Raw genomic sequence first — 18,409 nt, forward strand, 5'->3', positions numbered from 1 at the left:
TCTTGCAAACTGCTGCTGCTGGGCTGATCTACAGCCTTGCGGATGGAGAGCAGGCAATCCCAAGCAACTTTTGAGCATCGGTCTCTTTTCTTTCCCTTGGGATCCCATCAGCCTCCCTGGGTTTTGCCTCGCCGTGGCTGCTCTCTCACAAGGCAGTTCCTTTTCCGTTGTGAATCATTTGGTTGCCTCTCCTGTATACTTTGGATCTCTGCTCTGCTCTTCCTAGAATAGGGTGACCCTATTTCTATGCAGGCTTCCCAAAGAGGCCAGCCCGCTGCCATGCTGGATGACAAAGTAATAAACTCTGCGGATTCTGCTCTGCACTGCCCCCCACCCTGCCCCCTACACTGCAAGACTCAGTCGGCCTCAGGCCTCCTTCCAGATGTTGTGTGCCTGGTCCTCAGGCATGTTGTGGCGACTGTTACTGTGCCAGGGGATTTCAGCACATTTATCCAGCTCTGAAATGACTCCTTCTTCCAGATATTTATATACAAGTGAAACCGAAGGCTGACATCAAGGCGCCCCTCTGGTTACCTCTGTCCGCTCTTCTGCTTCCCAGCCCAATACACTGGGCTAATCCTGATCCGCCTCCTTTGCTGGCCAGGTCCCTCCGGCAGGAACCTCTAGCTTCCAACCCCAGCCCTTCGTTTCTGATCGGACTGGGGCCCGTGGAGTGGGGAGGGGGCAGCGAGCTAACACTTTCCCTTCTGTTTGCCTGGCAGATTTGCTGGCCGCGAAGGAGTACCACTGTTTGCTGCAGTTGCTCTGCCCAGACTTTCCGCTGGAGCTCACTCAGAAGGCGGCCAGGTAAGGCTCTTTAGCTGGAGCTCAAGTGGTAAAAACTGAGTGGAGGCTAGGCTCGGAGCAGAGTCCCTCTAGAGGAAGTGGTCAGTGGAAGGAGAGCCCCCAGGGACTACTGTGTAGCCATTCTCTCCTCAGTGGGCCTAAGGCTCTCCTGGCATTACTGTGGTCAAGTGCAGGGTTTGGATGAGTCTGGAAGCGGGCCCAAAAAGGAGCAGATGAGGAGGAGCAGCAGAGCCTCTGAGAAGGAAGACACAGGAGCTGTCCGTGATTTAGAAGAGGACTGAAGCTCTGGAGGTGGTGAAACATCGGCTGAGGTTTGAGGGGAGAGGAACATTTACTAGTTTGCTGCTAAACCAAAAAGAGACTTAGCTCTCTTAGTCTGGGAGCTCCAGCTCTCTGTAGTTGGTTGTACTGTCTCGAACACTTCTGGCCAAACAAGGTAGTTGAGGTCTACCTCAGGGAGTTTTTATTTTCTCAGTATAAAACTTGATTTAGGTTAGCAAAGAGAAAGACAGCAGAACTGGGGAATGCCGTAATAAAGACTTATCCTGAAAGCGTCTCCCTGTTCCCCCTTCCTTGCCATTGTGACAGACTTTTTGAGTCTGTGGCTCTCAGAAGCCTACCTAGTAATCCAGAAGAGGACCTCACCTCGGTGAAGGTGTGTTTGTGTGTGCCACATACACGCACCCACACACAAGGATCCACCCCCGCCATCTCCATCCAGCTTTCCGTGGCCTTGTGTCTGTTCCTGGCACTCTGTGCATCTGCAGCTCTCCGGTGTCACGGGATCAGCACAAGGCCACGGTTTGACCCCCACCTCAACTGACTGCCTTTCTTCTGTCGGGAGCTGCTTTGCATGGCTCAGGTTCCCAGGGTTCTGCCCTCCTGAAACATGAACAGACAAACCCAAAAGACTTACTCCTACTCAAGAAATCAGGAGGTCTCACGCTTCCAGAGACAGATAACCAGTGGAATTCCCATTGCTGCAGGCCATTTGGCATCTCATGACTGCAGCTAATTTTGCTGGCCATGCATAAGACTTGTTTTGGAATCATTTCTAGACACCTTGGTTTTTTTCATCTCTCTCCGCACACACCCAGGACACTTCTAAGGAAATGTCTTCTCCAAGAGCAGCCCACAGGTCAAAGCCAAAGTCTCAGGCCCTGCCGTTTCTGAGTTATGCGCTAGCCAGGATGGTTCTGAACTGAAAAAAGAGATGTGTGCCCCCTCACGGGCCAACAGAATGGATTTGCCCCCAGCTTACCATTACAGTTTTCCCTTGGGCTTCGACCAGGCTGAGGAAGACCCATCCCTGAAGAAGAATTCTCTGGAAAAGTTCAGCCTGAGAGCTGGTGTGGAGAAATGGGCCCAGCTTCTCACCCTGACCTCTGACATACACCCTGTTAGTGTGAGGGCAGGACTCTGATTGGCTGCTCTCACTCGCAGCCTCACTGTTGCCCTTGCTGGTCAAGCCTGAGGCACCAGCAACCTCTCTGGGCACCAGCTACTACCAGTTTGCATTCTTCCCCTCTCCCTGTGTCCCTGCATCCTGGCCCTTCGCAGGACATAGGACAAGCTCATTTCATGCAAGCCCCTCTCACACATGTGGAGATGGAAGCCCAGAGAGGGAGAGTGACTTGCCAGCCCCAGGGCCTGACCTTGAACCCAGGGACTTTGGATTAGTTGTCAGTGGATGTACTAGACTAGTCATAGCATGTGTTACAGACCACACTGTCCCTCAGCATCATTGCTAATGGTCTCTGGAGCTCCTGTCGGCCACACCCAGAAGTCTGCTGTTGGGATGTAAGATTGCCCAGCCTGGATCCAAGGATTTGTGATTTCATGGCCGCAACGATCTGCTCAGGGAGCTGTCGGTGGGCACCTTGTGGCAGTGCCAGCGCCAACGTCAGGGGAGTGGCGGGGGTGAGTCAGGCAGGCCGTGATCCTCCTGGGAGACCATCACGCTTAGGCAGAGGTTCATGATCCCCGTTCTCCTTGGACGGGCGTCGGTGGTCCCTAGAACTGCACGTCCGTGACCTTCCTGTGCCTCTCCCCATTCCATTTCCAATTGGTGTTAGTGTGAGGAGATTGGAGACATCTTACCTAAGAGCTACTTGGCTACCTTATTCTGCACCTACCCTGGGGCTAGGATGGACGCAGGGTGTTAACCCAGGAGGGGGTGGCCTGTAAGGCTGCTTTTGCTGCCACTGGAAGAAGAACTGAGGACTCCATTGCCCTGGCGGGCTTCTGTCCAGAGGGCCCTGGCGGCCGGGGGACACACCCCAGAAGGAGGCTTCGGTCTGAGATGATGTTTGTGTCAAGGAATTTAATCCGCAAGGCTGCTGTAAACCAGAGGCCCCATTCAGGGGACAGTCTTTGCACATCTGCAGGCTGTGTGTACTGTGAGCAGCATAGGCCGGGCCCAAGAACAGCAGGTGGGAGAGGGACCTTTGGGCATGTCAAGGACCTCGCCTTAGGTGGGGTGGTCACCCCTTCCCTCCATCCATTCAGTGAACACGTTTGCTGGTTAAGTGATCTAGACTCAGATGACTGGAGTTACTGGAGCATCTCCTGCCCCCTCCTTCAGGGCTCACCAGCCTTGTGCTTCCCCCAGCCACCTCCCTCCCGGGGTGCAGTGAGAGGTCCCTGAGCTCTAGAAGGGACTTGTTTAGAATGGCTGACCCAGCTCCACTGGGCCACGTTTATGCAGCCTGGCTTCAGAGAACTTCATCCCCTGCTCGGCCTTATTTTCACAGTACTTAGTAGAGGGGAAAGAGGGCTGGGATCTGGGCTCAAGTGCTAGCCTAGAGGCAACCGCTGGGAACCTCAGCAAGAGAGATGCCTAACCTGTGGGCTTGTGAAGGGAAGGTTTTGGACGAAAGGGCCTCACAGGTCTCTTCCAGCTCCTGATCCATGACCTATGGTCGTGTCTTCCTCTTGCTTCCAGGCTGACCCCTTGGCCTTTACAAAGCCCCTGACTCCTCCAAAGGTCTGTCTTCCCAGTGCAGTGGCATGAACCACACCCATCTGCCCGAGATTTTTTGGGCTCCCCTCTGAACCTATCAGAGTGTTAGCTCACCTCCTGAGTCATAAATGTTAACAGGAAAATCACTGTTACACCCTTCGCGCCTGGGACTTAACAAGCTCATAATGGCCAGGGTCTGCTTCACGGGAGCCTAAAGACCTGAGCTGCATCATTCAGAAGTGTGACGGCTGCAGTGACACTTGGAAATGGCGAGGGGTGTTAGGTAGCATCCAGCCCTCTGCACTCATAAGTGTCACAGGTTCCAAGCCAAGAGAGCTCCTCATCCTCCTAGCCCCTGTGCAAGGGCTCAGCCCAAAATCGACCTCCTGGCCTTGCCCAAAGCTCTTGGGCGACAAAGAAAGTTTCCCTTCGGTGGCAGAGCTGAAGACTTCACAGGCCAGAGGAGAAAGAGGCAGACCTCCAGACCCGAGCTCTCAGACTTTGCGGGGACTGTTGCTATGCAGTAATAACAAATACTAGGAAGGCAGAGGAGGTCAGAAAATGTCAGGGAGAATGACTGAGGCAAGCAGCGGCATGGTTTTATTAATATCCAAGCATGAGCAGCTCCAGGTGCAGCTGGAGGGAGGGTCCGCTTAGGTGGGCTAGGGACCAAACTGCTGGCTAGGCACTTCTTCCCTAGCAGATGGGACCTGGAGCTTCTCCCCACAGGGAATCTTCAAGACAAGTGAGGAGAAGCAGCAGCCTGGCACTAGGGCCTTTTTGATGCCTTGGAGCTCCCAGAGGAGCCTGGGGCAGGCCGAGCCCACTGAAAGTGGGCGGTTTTCCTGGGAAGCCACGAAGCCAGCACACTGGCCCCTTCTCTTCCCTCCCTGAGGAGCGGGACAGGGCCCGAGTGCAAGGCCGTCTCTTGCCCAGGGTTCTGGCCATGTCAGTGGATCCCCTGAAATAGGTTGGGAGAAGTAGCTCAGCAGTACTGGGCCTAGGAGGCTTTCTCAGTAAGCGACTGCCTCACTTTTGTCTGTGTCCCCTTCTTTGGAGACACTGCTGTGTGATATCCCATGAGTGTGTAATCACAGAAGGGAGAGCACTGGGGTAAAATCAATCCACAAGCACTTCTTAAGCACCTTTTATGTGCCAAGCAAACAAAGACAAAAGAGAAACAGTCCCTGCCCACAAAGAGCTTACAGTCTAGCCCCAGGACACATCGTGGGCATCTATAGGTATATACAAAGAGGGATGGAAGGGAGGGAGGGGCAGGAGGAGACATCTGGAACTGGGCGAATCAGAAAGGTTTCCTGTAGAAAGTGGTGCTCAGACTGGAATGAGACTCAAGTGAGACTGCTAGCTGGGGATTCCCTCCTGGGGAAGGCCTTGGTGAGGAGAGCTGGCGAGCCGTGTGAGGGTCGATAAGAAGAGCAGTTCAGGGTGTGAAGGAGAGTGAGGTATAATAATGATATCGGAAAGGCCGGAAGCAGGCCGTGATGGACTGGAAAGGTCAAACGGAAGGGTTTGTATTTGATCCAAGTGAGAAAGGATGGAGCTCCAAACCAAGATGGCAGCTCTGTGAGGAAAGAGAAGGGGATGGGTTTGAGAGAAGCTGGCTCAGTAGAAGCAACAGAATTTAGCCACTGATTTGAGAGGTAGAATGATGGTGTAGAATCAAGAACGGCCTCGAGTTTGGCAGACATCAGTGACACCAACCTGCATGGCTGGAGGATAGTGGGGCCCTGGGCAGAGCTTATGGGCCACCCAGTTTGAAATGTCTAATAGGCAATAGAATAGACTAGAATTCACGCTAGAGACTAGCAGTCTGAGAGTCATCATCTTCTCCAGACCTTAGTTCCCTCATCGATGAAAAGATGACCCTTTCCAGCTCCAAATGGATGACCCTGTGTGGGATCCTTTAACTTTAACTCTTGAGATGGTGGGGTCCAGCACCAGGCCCTCTCTGCCCTGACCCCCGGGGTTTATTCACACTTCCTCCTGCCACCCCAAGAGCTCACAGAAGGTGCCTCCTCAGAAGGCTCCTCATCTCTCAGAGTCAGAGCCATAGCAAGTGGAGGTGAACTCTGCCACTGTCACACTCATCCGCGTCACAGATCACCGAGTGGTGAGAGACTTGGCAGGAAAGAGCATCAGACTGGGAGCATTGGCTTCCTTGGCACCTGCTTGGCCTGGCACCAGCCAGCTCAGTAATGGGAGTCAGAGAGGGCAAAGAGAGAAGACTGCAAGGGCAGCCCCTTCCAAGTGGCCCAGATGCTCCTGACTGCCACCTTGCTCTTCAGCCTCCTGGCCTGGTTAGCAGCAGCAGCCCACCCTGTGCACGGCTCTCTGGGGACCGTACAGGTTTGTTCATTTTCCCCCAAAACCCTGATCCGTCACACGAGGAGGGCTCTGGAGGAACAGGACACGAGCCAGTAGATCTGTACGGATGCCTGTTGGCAGGAACCATCTCTATTGACTCCACATCAAAGCTGGGGTGAGGGAAGGAGGGGAGCTGCCTGTGTTCATCCGGGCGTCAGGAGCAGCTGGCAGGTCTAAGAGGGGCCCCTTGGTCGGAGGGCTGCTTAGTCAACCTCTTTGTATTCAAAAACAACCCGTGTACCTTGCCTCTTCTCCGAGAGATCTGAGTAGAGCTCAAAGGAAGAGCTGTCCACAGGGATGAACGTGCTCACAAGGCTCGGTGAGGTGGAGCTGAAAGCCCTTCACGTTCCCCCAGAGCCCTGTCTGGGCTGAGCGGCATGAAGCCCTAGGGCACAGTCAGGGTGCCTGGGAAGTGAAGCTTCAGGGGGCAGAGGTTTAGGCTAGGATCTGAAGACAGTGTGCGAGGAAGTAACGAGCACCCTCGGGCTCGCGGCTTCCTGAAGCTCCTCTGAGCTTCAGTAAGATGCCCAAGTGGGAAAGTCTGTTTGAGCCAGGAACAAAGTAGAAAAAGCTTGTGTGTCTGTGGGAGACTCCTCAAGGAGTCTCTGTCCCTCTCTGCTCCATTTCAGACCAGTCTGATGGTTCTTAGCATAGCCTTTGGTTGCCAGTGACCTGTGTTAGAAACCCAGGGCCAGGAGTGACATGCAACCCTGCACTATGAAAAAAGCACAGCCTTGCTGTGATGCCATCTATCAGTGAAGGGGATTCCCCGTGCACAAGGCCCTCTACCGACCCCAAGTTGCAGGGAGCTGCCTGAGGAGGGGAGGGAACCCGGCACCGCCCTGACTTAAAGTGCAGAAACACTCTAGTCAGCCTCGATGACATCATCATTGATGTGCGCGCTTTGAGGTTTGCAAAGGGCCTCAGGTATATTAATTATTTCATTTGATCTGTACAACAGTACTGTGAAGAGGTGTCCTGATGTAATTGTCCCCATTATACAGGTGGGGTTAGACAGTGACGCCACCTGTCAGGTCATCCCTTTCTTCCCTTGTGCTTCTAGAGCTTGAAGGCGCCTCATAGGACATCCAACCCCTTCACATTACACATGGGGAGGGCCGGGCCCAGGGCAGTTAAGTTCCCAAGGTCACACAGGGAGTCAGACTAGGAGAGCTGGTGGGCTGAGAGAGCAACGTGGCCCCTGTGTCGGTGTCACTGCCGGTGCCTTCTTGTGATGACACAACCTGCTTCTTGGAGAGAATTAAATGTGGAGGCCACTGCCCTAGATAGGAAGAGGAGGAGAAAGTCCCTGCTCGGGCTAAGACAGAAGCAGTGCAGTGTCTTCAAGGGCTTTTTACTCCAAGAAGCAATTTGTTTGCCCAGAGATCCGCTCAGCCCAGCGTTCTTCCCAACCGCGATGAGTGCCGGCCAGCGCTGGTGCTCTGTGCAATCAGCGGACCTGAGCAGGAGGGCAGAGAGGGCACCAGGAGCCCCGAAGCTGGCTCCCCCCCGTCCAGCCTGGGCAGTCAAAGGGCTGAGGTGTGGGCTGACTAGACTTGGTGGGCCCTCCCCCGAGCCAGCTGGTGAGCGGCGCCAGCACTTGGGAGATGGCTTTGACGAACCCCCCTCCCCACGGATCCAGAGCTGGTCCGTTTCCCCTGTTCTTTCTCTTATTCCCTGGCCATGTGACGGTTAGCCCATCCGTCAGGCTGGGTCACCGAGCATTAATTAAGCGCTTGCAAACCACCAAGAACTATGCTTAATGCTGCAGCTGCAAAGACAGGCAAAAACAGACGACAGCAGCAACGACAGCCCCTTCCTGCCATCAGCCCCAGTGTTCTCTTCCTGTCCCAGTATGGAAAAGTGATATCCTCCCTATAGCACCCAACAGAGGGGAGCGGGCTCAATGGCTCCCCCTGTGGCATTAGTAGACAGTGTCGCCTTCTGATTTCCTGCGTTGGATCACCACTACAGTGATATCCTCAGATTCAAGGATCTAGAACTTGGAAGGGCCAAAGCCTTCATTTTGTAGATGAGGAAGCCGAGACCCAAGGAGGGGCAGTGACTTGCCCAGGATAATACAGGCAGGAAGGATCTGAGGTAGGATTGGAATCTGGTGGATTCTATATTATAAAGTCAGCTTTTTCCTTTGGAGAAACATATAAGGAATCATGACAATTCTGGGTATTGGGGCTAGCAGCTAAGAGGGATAGGGTTTCAAATGAATGACAGCCGCTGAGAAGCCCAATGCTAGTGTTCAGGGACCTCACAGTGACGACAGCCCAGCGTGGGGGAGAGATCCCAGATTTGGAAAGAGCAGCCGAGCTCCATCTCCAGTCCCGCGGGCCGCTCACTAGCACTCTTTGGGCCTTGGGGGGAGTCTCTGCAGGATCCCGTCTTGTGGGCACGCAGGGGATGGCTTTTTTGTTTTTCTACCCGAGGCTTATGCCCCAAGTGAGACACAGAGAAAGGACTAGAGAAAGAAGAGAGTAAAAAATGGGAACCCAGTGTTAGACCAGAGGAAACCCTTCCTAGCAGCGAGGGGCTCAGCCCAAGGGAGCGAGGGAAGTGTGGGGAGCAACGGCCGTGAGAACAGGCTTGATGAGGTGTGCAGTGGCATGGGGAAGAGGCGGGAGGGGATAGGGCATGGGGTTCTAGCACAGACTCGGTTCCTCCTGAAGTTCTTCTGGCCTGAGCCCCTTAACGCAAACTTTGGGGGTAGCCATGGGGGTGCAGAGAGGAATGGCTTGACTTTCTTTGACTGAAGAGGCTTCAGTAAAGCTTGAGTTTTTGTAGGCTTGGGAGCTGGCCTAGAACTGGAAAATCACATGGTCAGTCACTGATAGAGCCTCAGAGCTAGAAGAGACCCAGAAGAGGCAGTCAGGAAGGAATGAAAAGTCATCCCTGAAGCATGGGTGCCGAGCTGGGACAGAAGTAGGAAAGGGCATATGGGACAAGGTCTCTGCCCTAATGGAATCTTCAGGAGGCACGTTTAACAAGTGGCACTGGGCTCCAGCTTGGAGACCCCCCAGTGAGGGGGAACTCACTCCCTGCCTTGTCAGACAGCTCACAGGGTTGGGCAGAGTCTCCTTAGGTGCATCAAGTCTCAGTTTGCCTTTCTGCCACTTCTGCCCATTGTTCTTGTTCTGACCTCTGGCCTTAAGCACCATGAGTCCGGCCTTCCCCGTGACAGCTCTGAAATCACTTGGGAGCAGCCTCCACGTGCCCTAAATCATCTCTCCCTCTCCAGGCTAAACATTCCCAGTTCCTTCAGCCAATCTTCACATAGTATTGACTCAAGGCTCTTCACTTCACTGGTCCCCTCCTCTGGCCACCCTCCAGTTTATCAGACTTATTGACTTAGCCCAGCCTTGGGACAGCTAGGTGACTCAGTAGGTAGAGTACTGACCTAGAGTCAAGAAGGCCTAAGTTCACATCTGGCCTCAGATGCGTACTAGCTGTGTGACCCTGGGCAAGTCTCTTAACCACTGTCTGCCTCAGTTTTCCCTTCTGTAAATGGGATAATAATAGCTCCTGCCTTCCAGTATTGTTGTGAGGACCAAATGAGATAAGTATAACTTGCTTAGCACAGTACCTGGCATGTAGTAAGTGCTGTATAAATGTCAGTTAGTATTATTAGAGGCTGTCAGCATCATGAAATGGATCGTGACTTGGTCCTGTTAGCCATCACTTCCAGTTTTGTGTCATCTGTAAATCTGATGGGCAGGCCAGCAATGCCTTTGTCCAAGTCAGGGCCCTGGACGTAGGTCTCCGGGGCCTCCAGTGGAGACCCCCTTCCAAGCTGATATTGAACCACTGATGACTCCTCTGGGGCCATTCTGCATCATCATCCTGCCCCCATCCTTCTGCCTTTTCTGTGAAAATAGCATGAGACACGTTATTATCAGACGCTTTGCTAACATCTAACTGTATCTTGTAGTGTTCCCCTGACTGACCAGTTTAAGGAATTTGTCCAAAAAGGAATCGTGTTGGTCTGGCCCAAAGGTGCTTTCTTTTCCAGGTGTTTTCTAACTGTCCCTTTAAACATACGCCTGAAGTCAAAACCTAAGGCACGTGTGGCGGCCTACAGGCTACAGACGCTGTTGTCTTCCTTTTTTAAAAATTGGGGATGTTTTCTCTTCCCCAGTCTGTGCCACCTCTTATTTGACCCTGTTGCCTTTCAGACGTCCCAGACAGGGCTCTGGCCACCACAGCCATCCATTCTTCCAGTAGCCCGGGCAGGAGTTCACTTGGGCTGGGGGACTTGAACTCTCCAAGGCATCGAGCTGCTCTCATTATCGCCCCACAGATCTTGGCTGTCCTCTCCCTAGTAGCCATTTTTGTTCTGTGCTTTCTAATCCAAAGGTCATTTCCCATGGGGAATGTGTGTGCACCGTGATCTGTTCTCATCCCATTCACCCTGAACTTCAGGCTTCTGACCCTCCTCTGACCCTTCCCTCTTCTCCAGCAAAGCCTAAAATGCCTAGCCCCTTCCTTCTGTTACTCCTGACTTTTCTCCATAATCTCAGCTCCTTCAGAGGCTCAATACTGTGACCCTGCCATGACTTGGTAGTCATCCTCTACCAGTCCAGTTGCTTCCTTTTATAGATAAAGAAATTGAGGCCTCTAAGGTTAAGTCGCCACAGATAGCAAGTGAATTCTAAGCGGCTAGTATTTATGTCTTAAATAGACAGCATTTAACAGAGAGTAAGTGGTTCTAAACTACGCCAGGCCTGGCAATACCCTTCCATACTTCACCAAGTCCAGGCTGGGAGTGTAATGTTGACTCATTGGCCCTGTTCGCACGTTCCATCCTAAAGCCACTTGCCTTGAAGCCTGCGGGCTGTTTCCTTTGTCCATCCTGATGAACTGTGTTTGCTCTGAACTCAGTGGTCCTCTCTTCAGAATGATGGGATTTGTGGCGAAAGGATCTGAAAGGAATTCTTGTCTGAGCTAGAGACCAACTCTCTCCCTTTATCCCCCTATATTTCCCCTCACCCAATACACTACCAGCCGGGTGGGTATTTTTGTGGGAAAGATGGAAGGATGTGGGCAGGATGATGATGCAGCTAGCTGGATTTGGAACTGGCAGAATGGCCACAGAGGAGTCATTAATGGTTCAGTGTCCGCTTGGAAGGGGATCTCCAGCGGAAGCCCCAGAGACCTGTGCCCAGGGCCCTGACTTGGACAAAGGCTTATCAGATAAAGCTGGGAGTGATGGCTAACAGGACCAAGTCATGATCCAGTTCAAGACCTTGACAGACTACAAGGTTGAGTCAAGTCAAAGAAGAAGAAACTTAATAGGGACAAATGGAGACTCTTTCATGTGGATTCAGAAAACCGGCTGTAGAAGTCCAAGGTGAGGGCACCATGGCTAGGCAGCTGTTCATCTAAAGATCTGGGGATGTGGAGATAGGAGGATATAGTGACGGTATGATACGGCAGCCAGAAAAACTCATTCTTATGCCGCGTTAAGAGAAAAGCCACTACCTGCAGGAAGACTGAGGTAGACGGTAGGTCCCCCTGCCCTGTGCCCTGGTCAGACCATACTGGAGGGTTAGTTCATTGGTGGTGGATGCTGTGTCTGAAGAAGAACGTTGATAAACTGGAGGGGGACGAGGGCGGTGAACAGCCTGGAATCCATGCCATAGGAGGGTTGGCTGAGGGAACTGGGGACGCCTCAGGGGAACATGGGAGCTGTCTCCAAGTATTTTAAAAGCTGTCCTGTGGAAGGCTAGACTTAGGATGCTTAAGCCAGAGGCGGAAACCAAGAACACCGGGCAAAAAGCTGCAGAGAGCCAGATTTGGTCTTAATACACATAGGGAGAATCTTCCTGCCAATGGGACGCCCTGACAGGCAGGTAGTGAGCTCCCCCTCACTCTCACTAGGGGTCTCCACTTGTAAGATAGGTTGTGGAGAGGCAGATATCTCGACTATTCCAATTTATAGGATCCTGGATTCGAGATGTTGCAATGGATAGGGTATGAGACTCGAGTCTGAAAGCACCGAGTCTGAATTGTGCCTCAGCTGTGTGACCTTGGGGAAGTCATTTAACTTGTGTCTGCTTCAGTGTCTTCATAGGCAAAGCGGGGATAGTAACAGTTAAATCCAGGGCTGTTTTCAGGATCAAATGAGATGACCTGTATGAAGCGCCCATAAAGTTATCTGTTGTCACGATTATGGATTCCTGTTCAGGGGCGGTTAGTTGGGCTGCATGGCATTGGCAGAGATGCCGGAGGCCACGCTGGCCAAGCCTCCCGCCATCTGGTTGCCCAAGGAGTGGTGGGGCCTGAGGGCCGAGCCAAGAGCCTGAGCAGGGTCTCCCTGTCCCCCAGGATTGTGCTCATGGATGACGCCATGGACTGCCTCATGTCTTTTTCGGATTTCCTCTTTGCCTTCCAGATCCAGTTCTACTACTCTGGTAAGTAGAGGTCGTTTCTGCTTCCCTTCCTCCTCGCCAGGCATGGGGAGACCTAGCCTCCACTCCCCTCTCCCTTGCCTGTCCTTGTTTTCTGCCCCAACACAGGTCTAGAAGACTTGCCAGCCCTTTCAGTAATTAAAAGATCTCTGCTGGGGGGGTCCGCTCCCAGGAGCCCCCTCTCCCAAGGCGGGCTGAGCAGAAACCCCCAGGCCTCCAGGCCACTTAGCAGCACCAGCATCTGCACCTTCACTGACCCCCATCACTCCACCTCACTTCCCAAGTTGTCTGAAGGCTCTTTTATATCAAATCCTACCCTTAACCTCGGCAGAATAGAGGGCAGTATCGGGCACTGAGGCTGACATTAGATGGGGCCAAAGAACCCAGGAGGAGAGCAGTGGTCAAAGAGCCATGACAAGAGAGCCTGAGCCAAGTTTCTCCTTGGTTCCCCAGAATTCTTGGAGAGTGTGGCCGCCATTTATCAGGACCTGCTGACAGGCAAAAACCCCAACACTGTCATAGTGCCAACATCATCCAGCGGGCAGCATCGTCAGCGGCCTGCCTCGAGTGAGACCAGTGCCCTGGAGGGAGTGGAAGCATCACTGTTCTATCAGTATCTGGAGAACCTGTGTGACCGTCACAAGTACAGGTGAGTAGAGGCAGCCCTGCTGGTCCCCCGAGAACAGGGCGATGCACATTTACCCTCCCGAAGAGACACCAGCTCTTCCCTAGATGAGGAGAAGCAAGGGCTTGGAACAGACACGTCTCAGGATGAACGGCCAGCCCCTGGGAAGGTGGGAGAAGGATGTCCCCGCTTCTGCTGGGACTCGCCCTCTGTCCTGGCTTCAACCTCTGAGCCCTCCAGGGGCTCAGATTTAAACTAGAACACTGGTACAAGACCATTTCAGCTGACTTGTCTGCAAAGATTCACGTCCCTTTAGGCAACCCCCATCCTGCCCAGAAGGTTGGTCCCCTTATGAGAATGGCCAAGCTAAAGTTACACATGTGTCTGTGATATGTGTACACATGTATGTGTGTGTTGTGTGCACACGTGTGTGTGTGTGTGTACAAGGTGGCATGCTCAGCTGGCTCCAGGCCTGGAGACCATTCCAGCAGAGCCATGGCCAGCTCACAGAGCTGCTCGCTCTGCCCTAACCAGTGGGGCTAGCAGCTGCTTTCCCTCCGAGTCCTTGCCATCACCTCACTCCTATTCTAGCTTACAGGATCACTGATTTAGAGCCCGTAAAACCTTGGGGGTCATTGCGTCCAATATCCTCACTGTATAGATGAGGAAACTGAGGCATAGTGTGGTTTGGGGAATTGCTCAGTCACACAGCTAGGAAGTGTTTGAGAAGGGACAGGGCCTGGGGCTCCCTTCCACCACATCCAGTGCTCCAGCCACAGCCTCCATGGTCAGCATCTCGTGAGCACAAAAGCCCGGTCTGTGGACTGTGGGCCTTGTCTTGTGGCACCTGCTAGGATGCGGAGATTTGGGTGTCTGCCACACGCTCCCTGCCCCGCTCCTCAGGTCAAGGTTTAGCCCAGCTGTTTCCCTTTCAGCTGCCCCCCTCCAGCTCTTGTTAAAGAAGTCCTGAGCAACGTCCAGAGACTGACCTTCTATGGCTTCCTTGTGGCGCTCTCCAAGCACCATGGGATCAACCAAGCCCTGGGTAAGGCAGACCCCTCGAGGTCTGGTTCTCGACCTGTACTAGAGTGAGAGGCAGGGGCGTGGCCCTTCAGCAGAGCCATGACCAGGCTCTGGGCATTCAGTGCCACCTCCCCCGTCCTGCCCTAACATGAAGCTGCCTCTCCTGATGACAGCCTGGTGCCCAGCCCCTCAGAGCGGAGGGAGGGGCCCACCACTGGGCAGAACTGAGCTGTTTGTACAGCAGCTCTTCAGAATCTATATCAAAGACAAGAATCCCATCTGTAAACAGTGCTAAGGTCTCACAAGGGAGGGAGGCCTTTCTTCTCAGTAAGAAAAAAATCCACATGTTCTAGGGGAGCAAAGAAAGTGGGGTGGGGGGACGGGTCCAGTTCTCTAGTCAGTGGGTGGGTTTCCTGGGCCTGGCCCTCTGCCGACCCCGCCCCCACACCCACTGCCAGCTGTCCCAATTTGGGCCCCCCGGGGGCCCTCAGTCCAGCTTAGGGCATTTAGGACTCAGGAGCTCTCTGCCTTCACTCTTGGAGCCTTTCTCTTGATCCCCTCTACCTTCTCATATGCTAAGCCCAAACCTAGTTCTTCATGCTGGCCTGGAGAGGGGGGCTGCTCTTCCCCCAAGGTGGCATCATGACTTTAGACTGAGCCTCCCAGCCCCCGAATACAGGCATACCTCGGAGATAACTGCAGGTTCTGCTGCAGACCACCACAGTCAAGCAAATATGGCGATAAAGCAAGTCACACAGACTTTTTTGTTTCCCAGTGCACACAGAAGTTATATTTAGACTGTACTGAAATCTATTAAGTGTGCAGTTGCATTATGTCTGAAGAGACAATGTACATAATTTAAATACTTTATTTCTAAAAAGTGCTAACCATCATCTGAGCCTTGAGCGAGTCACGATCTTCTTGCTGGTAGAGGATCTTGCCTCGATGCTGATGGCTGCTGAAGGCTGGGGTGGCTGCGGCAGTTTCTTAAAATAGGACCCCCGTGAAGTCTGCCCCATCCGCTGACTCCTCCTTTCATGGAAGATTTCTCGGCAGCATGCGCTGCTGTCTGATGGCATTTCACCCACAGTGGAACCCTGCCGCTGCCATGTCAACTAAGTTTAGGTCATGTTCTCCAGGACTGTGGTGTCCCAGGAAGTAGGGAGGCCCAAGGAGAGGGACAGATGGGGGATGGCTAGTCCGAGCACACACATTCGTTGGTTAAGTTCATTGTCTTACATGAGCCCTGTCTGTGACACCCCGAGACAATTACAGTAGTAACGTCAAAGAGCTGCAATCACAGGCCACGTAAGAGATACAATAATGATGAAAAAGTTTGAGATACTGGGAGAATTACCAAAGCGTGACCCAGAGACACAATGTGAGCATGTGCTGTTGGAAAAATGGCGCCAATAGAATTGCTCGATGCAGGGTCGCCACAACCTTCACTCTGTGAAAAATGCACTCTCTCTCTCTACGAGGCACAATGCAGCAAGTGCTGCAAGCTAAGGTATGCCTGTATGAGCCGGAAACTGATCCCCGCTGCTTCCAAAGTGCAGGCCAAGTAGGTCCGGGAGCCCAGCTAGCTGGCCTCGAGAGGGGCATCCAAGCAAGACAGGTGCGGCAAGTGTGGGCCTCACCCCGCTTTGCTTCAGTGTGATGCACCAGCACACCAGCAGGGTGGATCAGGAACCCTTCGAGAAGCTCTGGGGCCTCGTCTGTCCAGAGATGCTCACCAGCCTTCGAAGTAGGAGAGCTTTTCTTCTGAGTTACCAGTGCTAGGTGCAGATTCCCAACTGTGGCTCCTAAACACTCTCTAGGACTATTTCCTTTTCTCTCAGGGTCACTAAGAATTCCTCCAGTGCCTGGAAGCCCCAGCTAACCCTTCCCTTCCACCACTGGTGTCTCCAGAGCCCCCGCGTGCCCCTCCTCTGCCCACATGCCCTCTGCATCCAAGGTGGGTGAGCACTAGCTCTGCCTGGCCCAGCCTGCCCTCCCAGCCCAGGAGCTGACCACTCCTGCTAAGCCAAGGTTTGGCCACCCTGGTTTCCTGGAACAGAGCTGGATAATTACTGACCTCTGGTGTGGACCCAAACCACATCCTGTGGCTCCCCTCCCTCTTCAGCTCAGCTCCAGGCCAAGGAGACGCCCCAGGGCCGCCCTTCTCTTCTGACATTGACCAGGAGGCACTGAGGGCTGAGGAGTAGTAGTCAGTGCGCCCGAGATCCCGGAGCTAGCTAATGGCCACACTTGAAGCAGAGCCTCCTGGCCCTTCTCATCCCTCTGGGTGGTCCCTCTGGCCCTGGGACTCCCACAGCCTTCCTCTGATCTGCTCCCAATTCAGGATGTCATAGAGGGCAGACCCAGGCCACAGCTGCCCAAATGTCCTTTCCATGGTCTAAGGCCCCATGGGCCTTCGAAGTTTAGATGGAGCCATTATGAGAAAGCCCCCACTGTGGCACCCACAGATCCACTCATGCTTCAGAGCTTCCCTGTGTTCCAGAGGCCCTGAGTAAGAGTCCTGCTTCCTTCCCCAGCTCCCAAGGACCACCTGGAGATAATTCCAGGAGATAACTGGAGAACCCCTTCCTCCCAGGTCTGGGAGACAAAGCTAAGGCATCATCATGACCCTCTGGAGCCCAGCCAGTGCCCCAGGATCAGGATGTGATTGCTTGTACCTGGGCAAGGTACAGCAACCTACCCTGACCCCTGTAGTCTGACCTCCAGGAGTAACAGCTAATCCTGAGCAGCTCCCAGGCCGAGCCCTCTGGGCCCTTCTTTAAAGCTCTGTGAGCTTCCCAATCTTAGCGGCCCTCCTCATTGCTGTCTTCTAGGGGCTCTGCCCGACAAGGGGGACCTGATGCATGACCCAGCCATGGATGAGGAGTTGGAGAGATTGTAAGTGTCAGTGCCTGGGGGGAGGGGGTTTCTGGGGGTAGAGGCTCAGTCCTTCTCCTTATTGTAGCAACCTATCCGCCTCTCCTTCGCCTCGCTGGCAACAGGCGGCCATCAAGGCTTTGAGGAGTCCGAGGTCGACTGGGGGCCTGGGGTCCAGGGACCATCCCTTCGGGTCCTCCTGGGGAGGGGATCCAGACCCTTTCCCAGGGCCAGAAGGCACCTTGCCCCCCTTAGGCCTTCTTCCTTCCTCCAGGATGGCCCAGGTACCAGGGCTCCTCACCACTACCACCTCTGGCACAGAGAGTGGCTGTCCACGGACCTCTCCCCGTTTGGGGTCCCCCTGGAGACCCCTCCACCATTCCCGAAAAGTGGATGCAGAGAGTGATGGCTCCACCGAAGAGACGGAGGAGTCCGAGACCTGAGAGGCCCTGGAGGACCCGGCACCCCCTGCACAAACATTCCCCCGATCCTTGCACTGCTAGAGGCTCCAGGTCCCTCCCAGCTTCCCTTGCTCTTCAGACTCAGCAGCTGGGCACTTAGGACAAGCCCTCCCCAGCTCTCCCTCCTCTCAACACCTGTCATATACTGCCCTCTGCTGGTATGCACGGTGTAGGATGGCAGCGCCCACAACCGAGCCACCCTCAGCCTGGTGCTGACAACCTTCGAGGCCCTGGCTTGGCAGCAGATGGGCCCGAAACCATCTGCTGATGGGGAGCAGTACCCTGGGCCCCACACCCTCACCGAGCTCACACCCGACTTCTTGGGGAAGATAGTGCTGTCATCCCGATTGCATGAGGGGCTGACCCAGGCCTTGATGGGCCCTAGAGGCCAGAGTAGGGCATGAACATCCTGAGGTGCCACGCTCCATTCCACAGTAAATACCACAAGTGGTGGGATGAGAAGGGGCGGGAAGGATGGCAATTTCATTCTCTAAAAAACTGTCTCTACTCTTGTTGTCTTAATCTGTGTAGTGAAATACGTGAAATAATAAAAGTCCCTTGTGTCCAGTAGATGATGAGTCTGAGGCCATTGGGATGGAGGGCGGGCCGGGAGAAGGCTCGGGCTGCCAGGAGGTGGCAGACGAGGCCTGCAGAGCCCAGACCAGACGTTGGAAGGCCATCAGGGGCTTTCAGTCCAATTTTCTCCGTGGGGCTTGGAGGGGAGGGGGCCCTCCTGGAAACTGAGACCCAGAGACCCTGTGGCTTGTCTCGTGTCGCACAGCTGGTTACAGCGGTCAACACGCCCTGTCTGCACCCTTGGAGCCACTCCCACAAGAGGCGGGAGACCTCA

General features: G+C 53.9%; 1 protein-coding gene across 3 annotated transcripts in view; it reads left to right on the forward strand.

Annotated features, from left to right (window-relative positions):
- CSTPP1 (centriolar satellite-associated tubulin polyglutamylase complex regulator 1) overlaps positions 1–18,129 on the forward strand; it is a 184,670-nt gene extending 166,541 nt beyond the window's left edge. For all 3 annotated transcript variants that reach the window (XM_021009716.1, XM_021009717.2, XM_078148676.1), the window contains 6 exons: positions 723–807; positions 12,491–12,576; positions 13,027–13,222; positions 14,134–14,243; positions 17,056–17,119; positions 17,373–18,129. In XM_021009716.1, coding sequence (XP_020865375.1) covers positions 723–807; positions 12,491–12,576; positions 13,027–13,222; positions 14,134–14,243; positions 17,056–17,119; positions 17,373–17,541 — 710 coding nt within the window. In that variant the 3' untranslated portion in view covers positions 17,542–18,129. The remainder of the gene's footprint in view (positions 1–722; positions 808–12,490; positions 12,577–13,026; positions 13,223–14,133; positions 14,244–17,055; positions 17,120–17,372) is intronic.
- The last annotated feature ends 280 nt before the right edge of the window (positions 18,130–18,409 follow it).

The sequence above is a fragment of the Phascolarctos cinereus genome, unplaced genomic scaffold (assembly GCF_003287225.1).
Source record: "Phascolarctos cinereus isolate Bilbo 61053 unplaced genomic scaffold, phaCin_HiC Scaffold_9;HRSCAF=440, whole genome shotgun sequence".
In the NCBI taxonomy this organism is placed as follows: Eukaryota; Metazoa; Chordata; class Mammalia; order Diprotodontia; family Phascolarctidae; genus Phascolarctos; species Phascolarctos cinereus.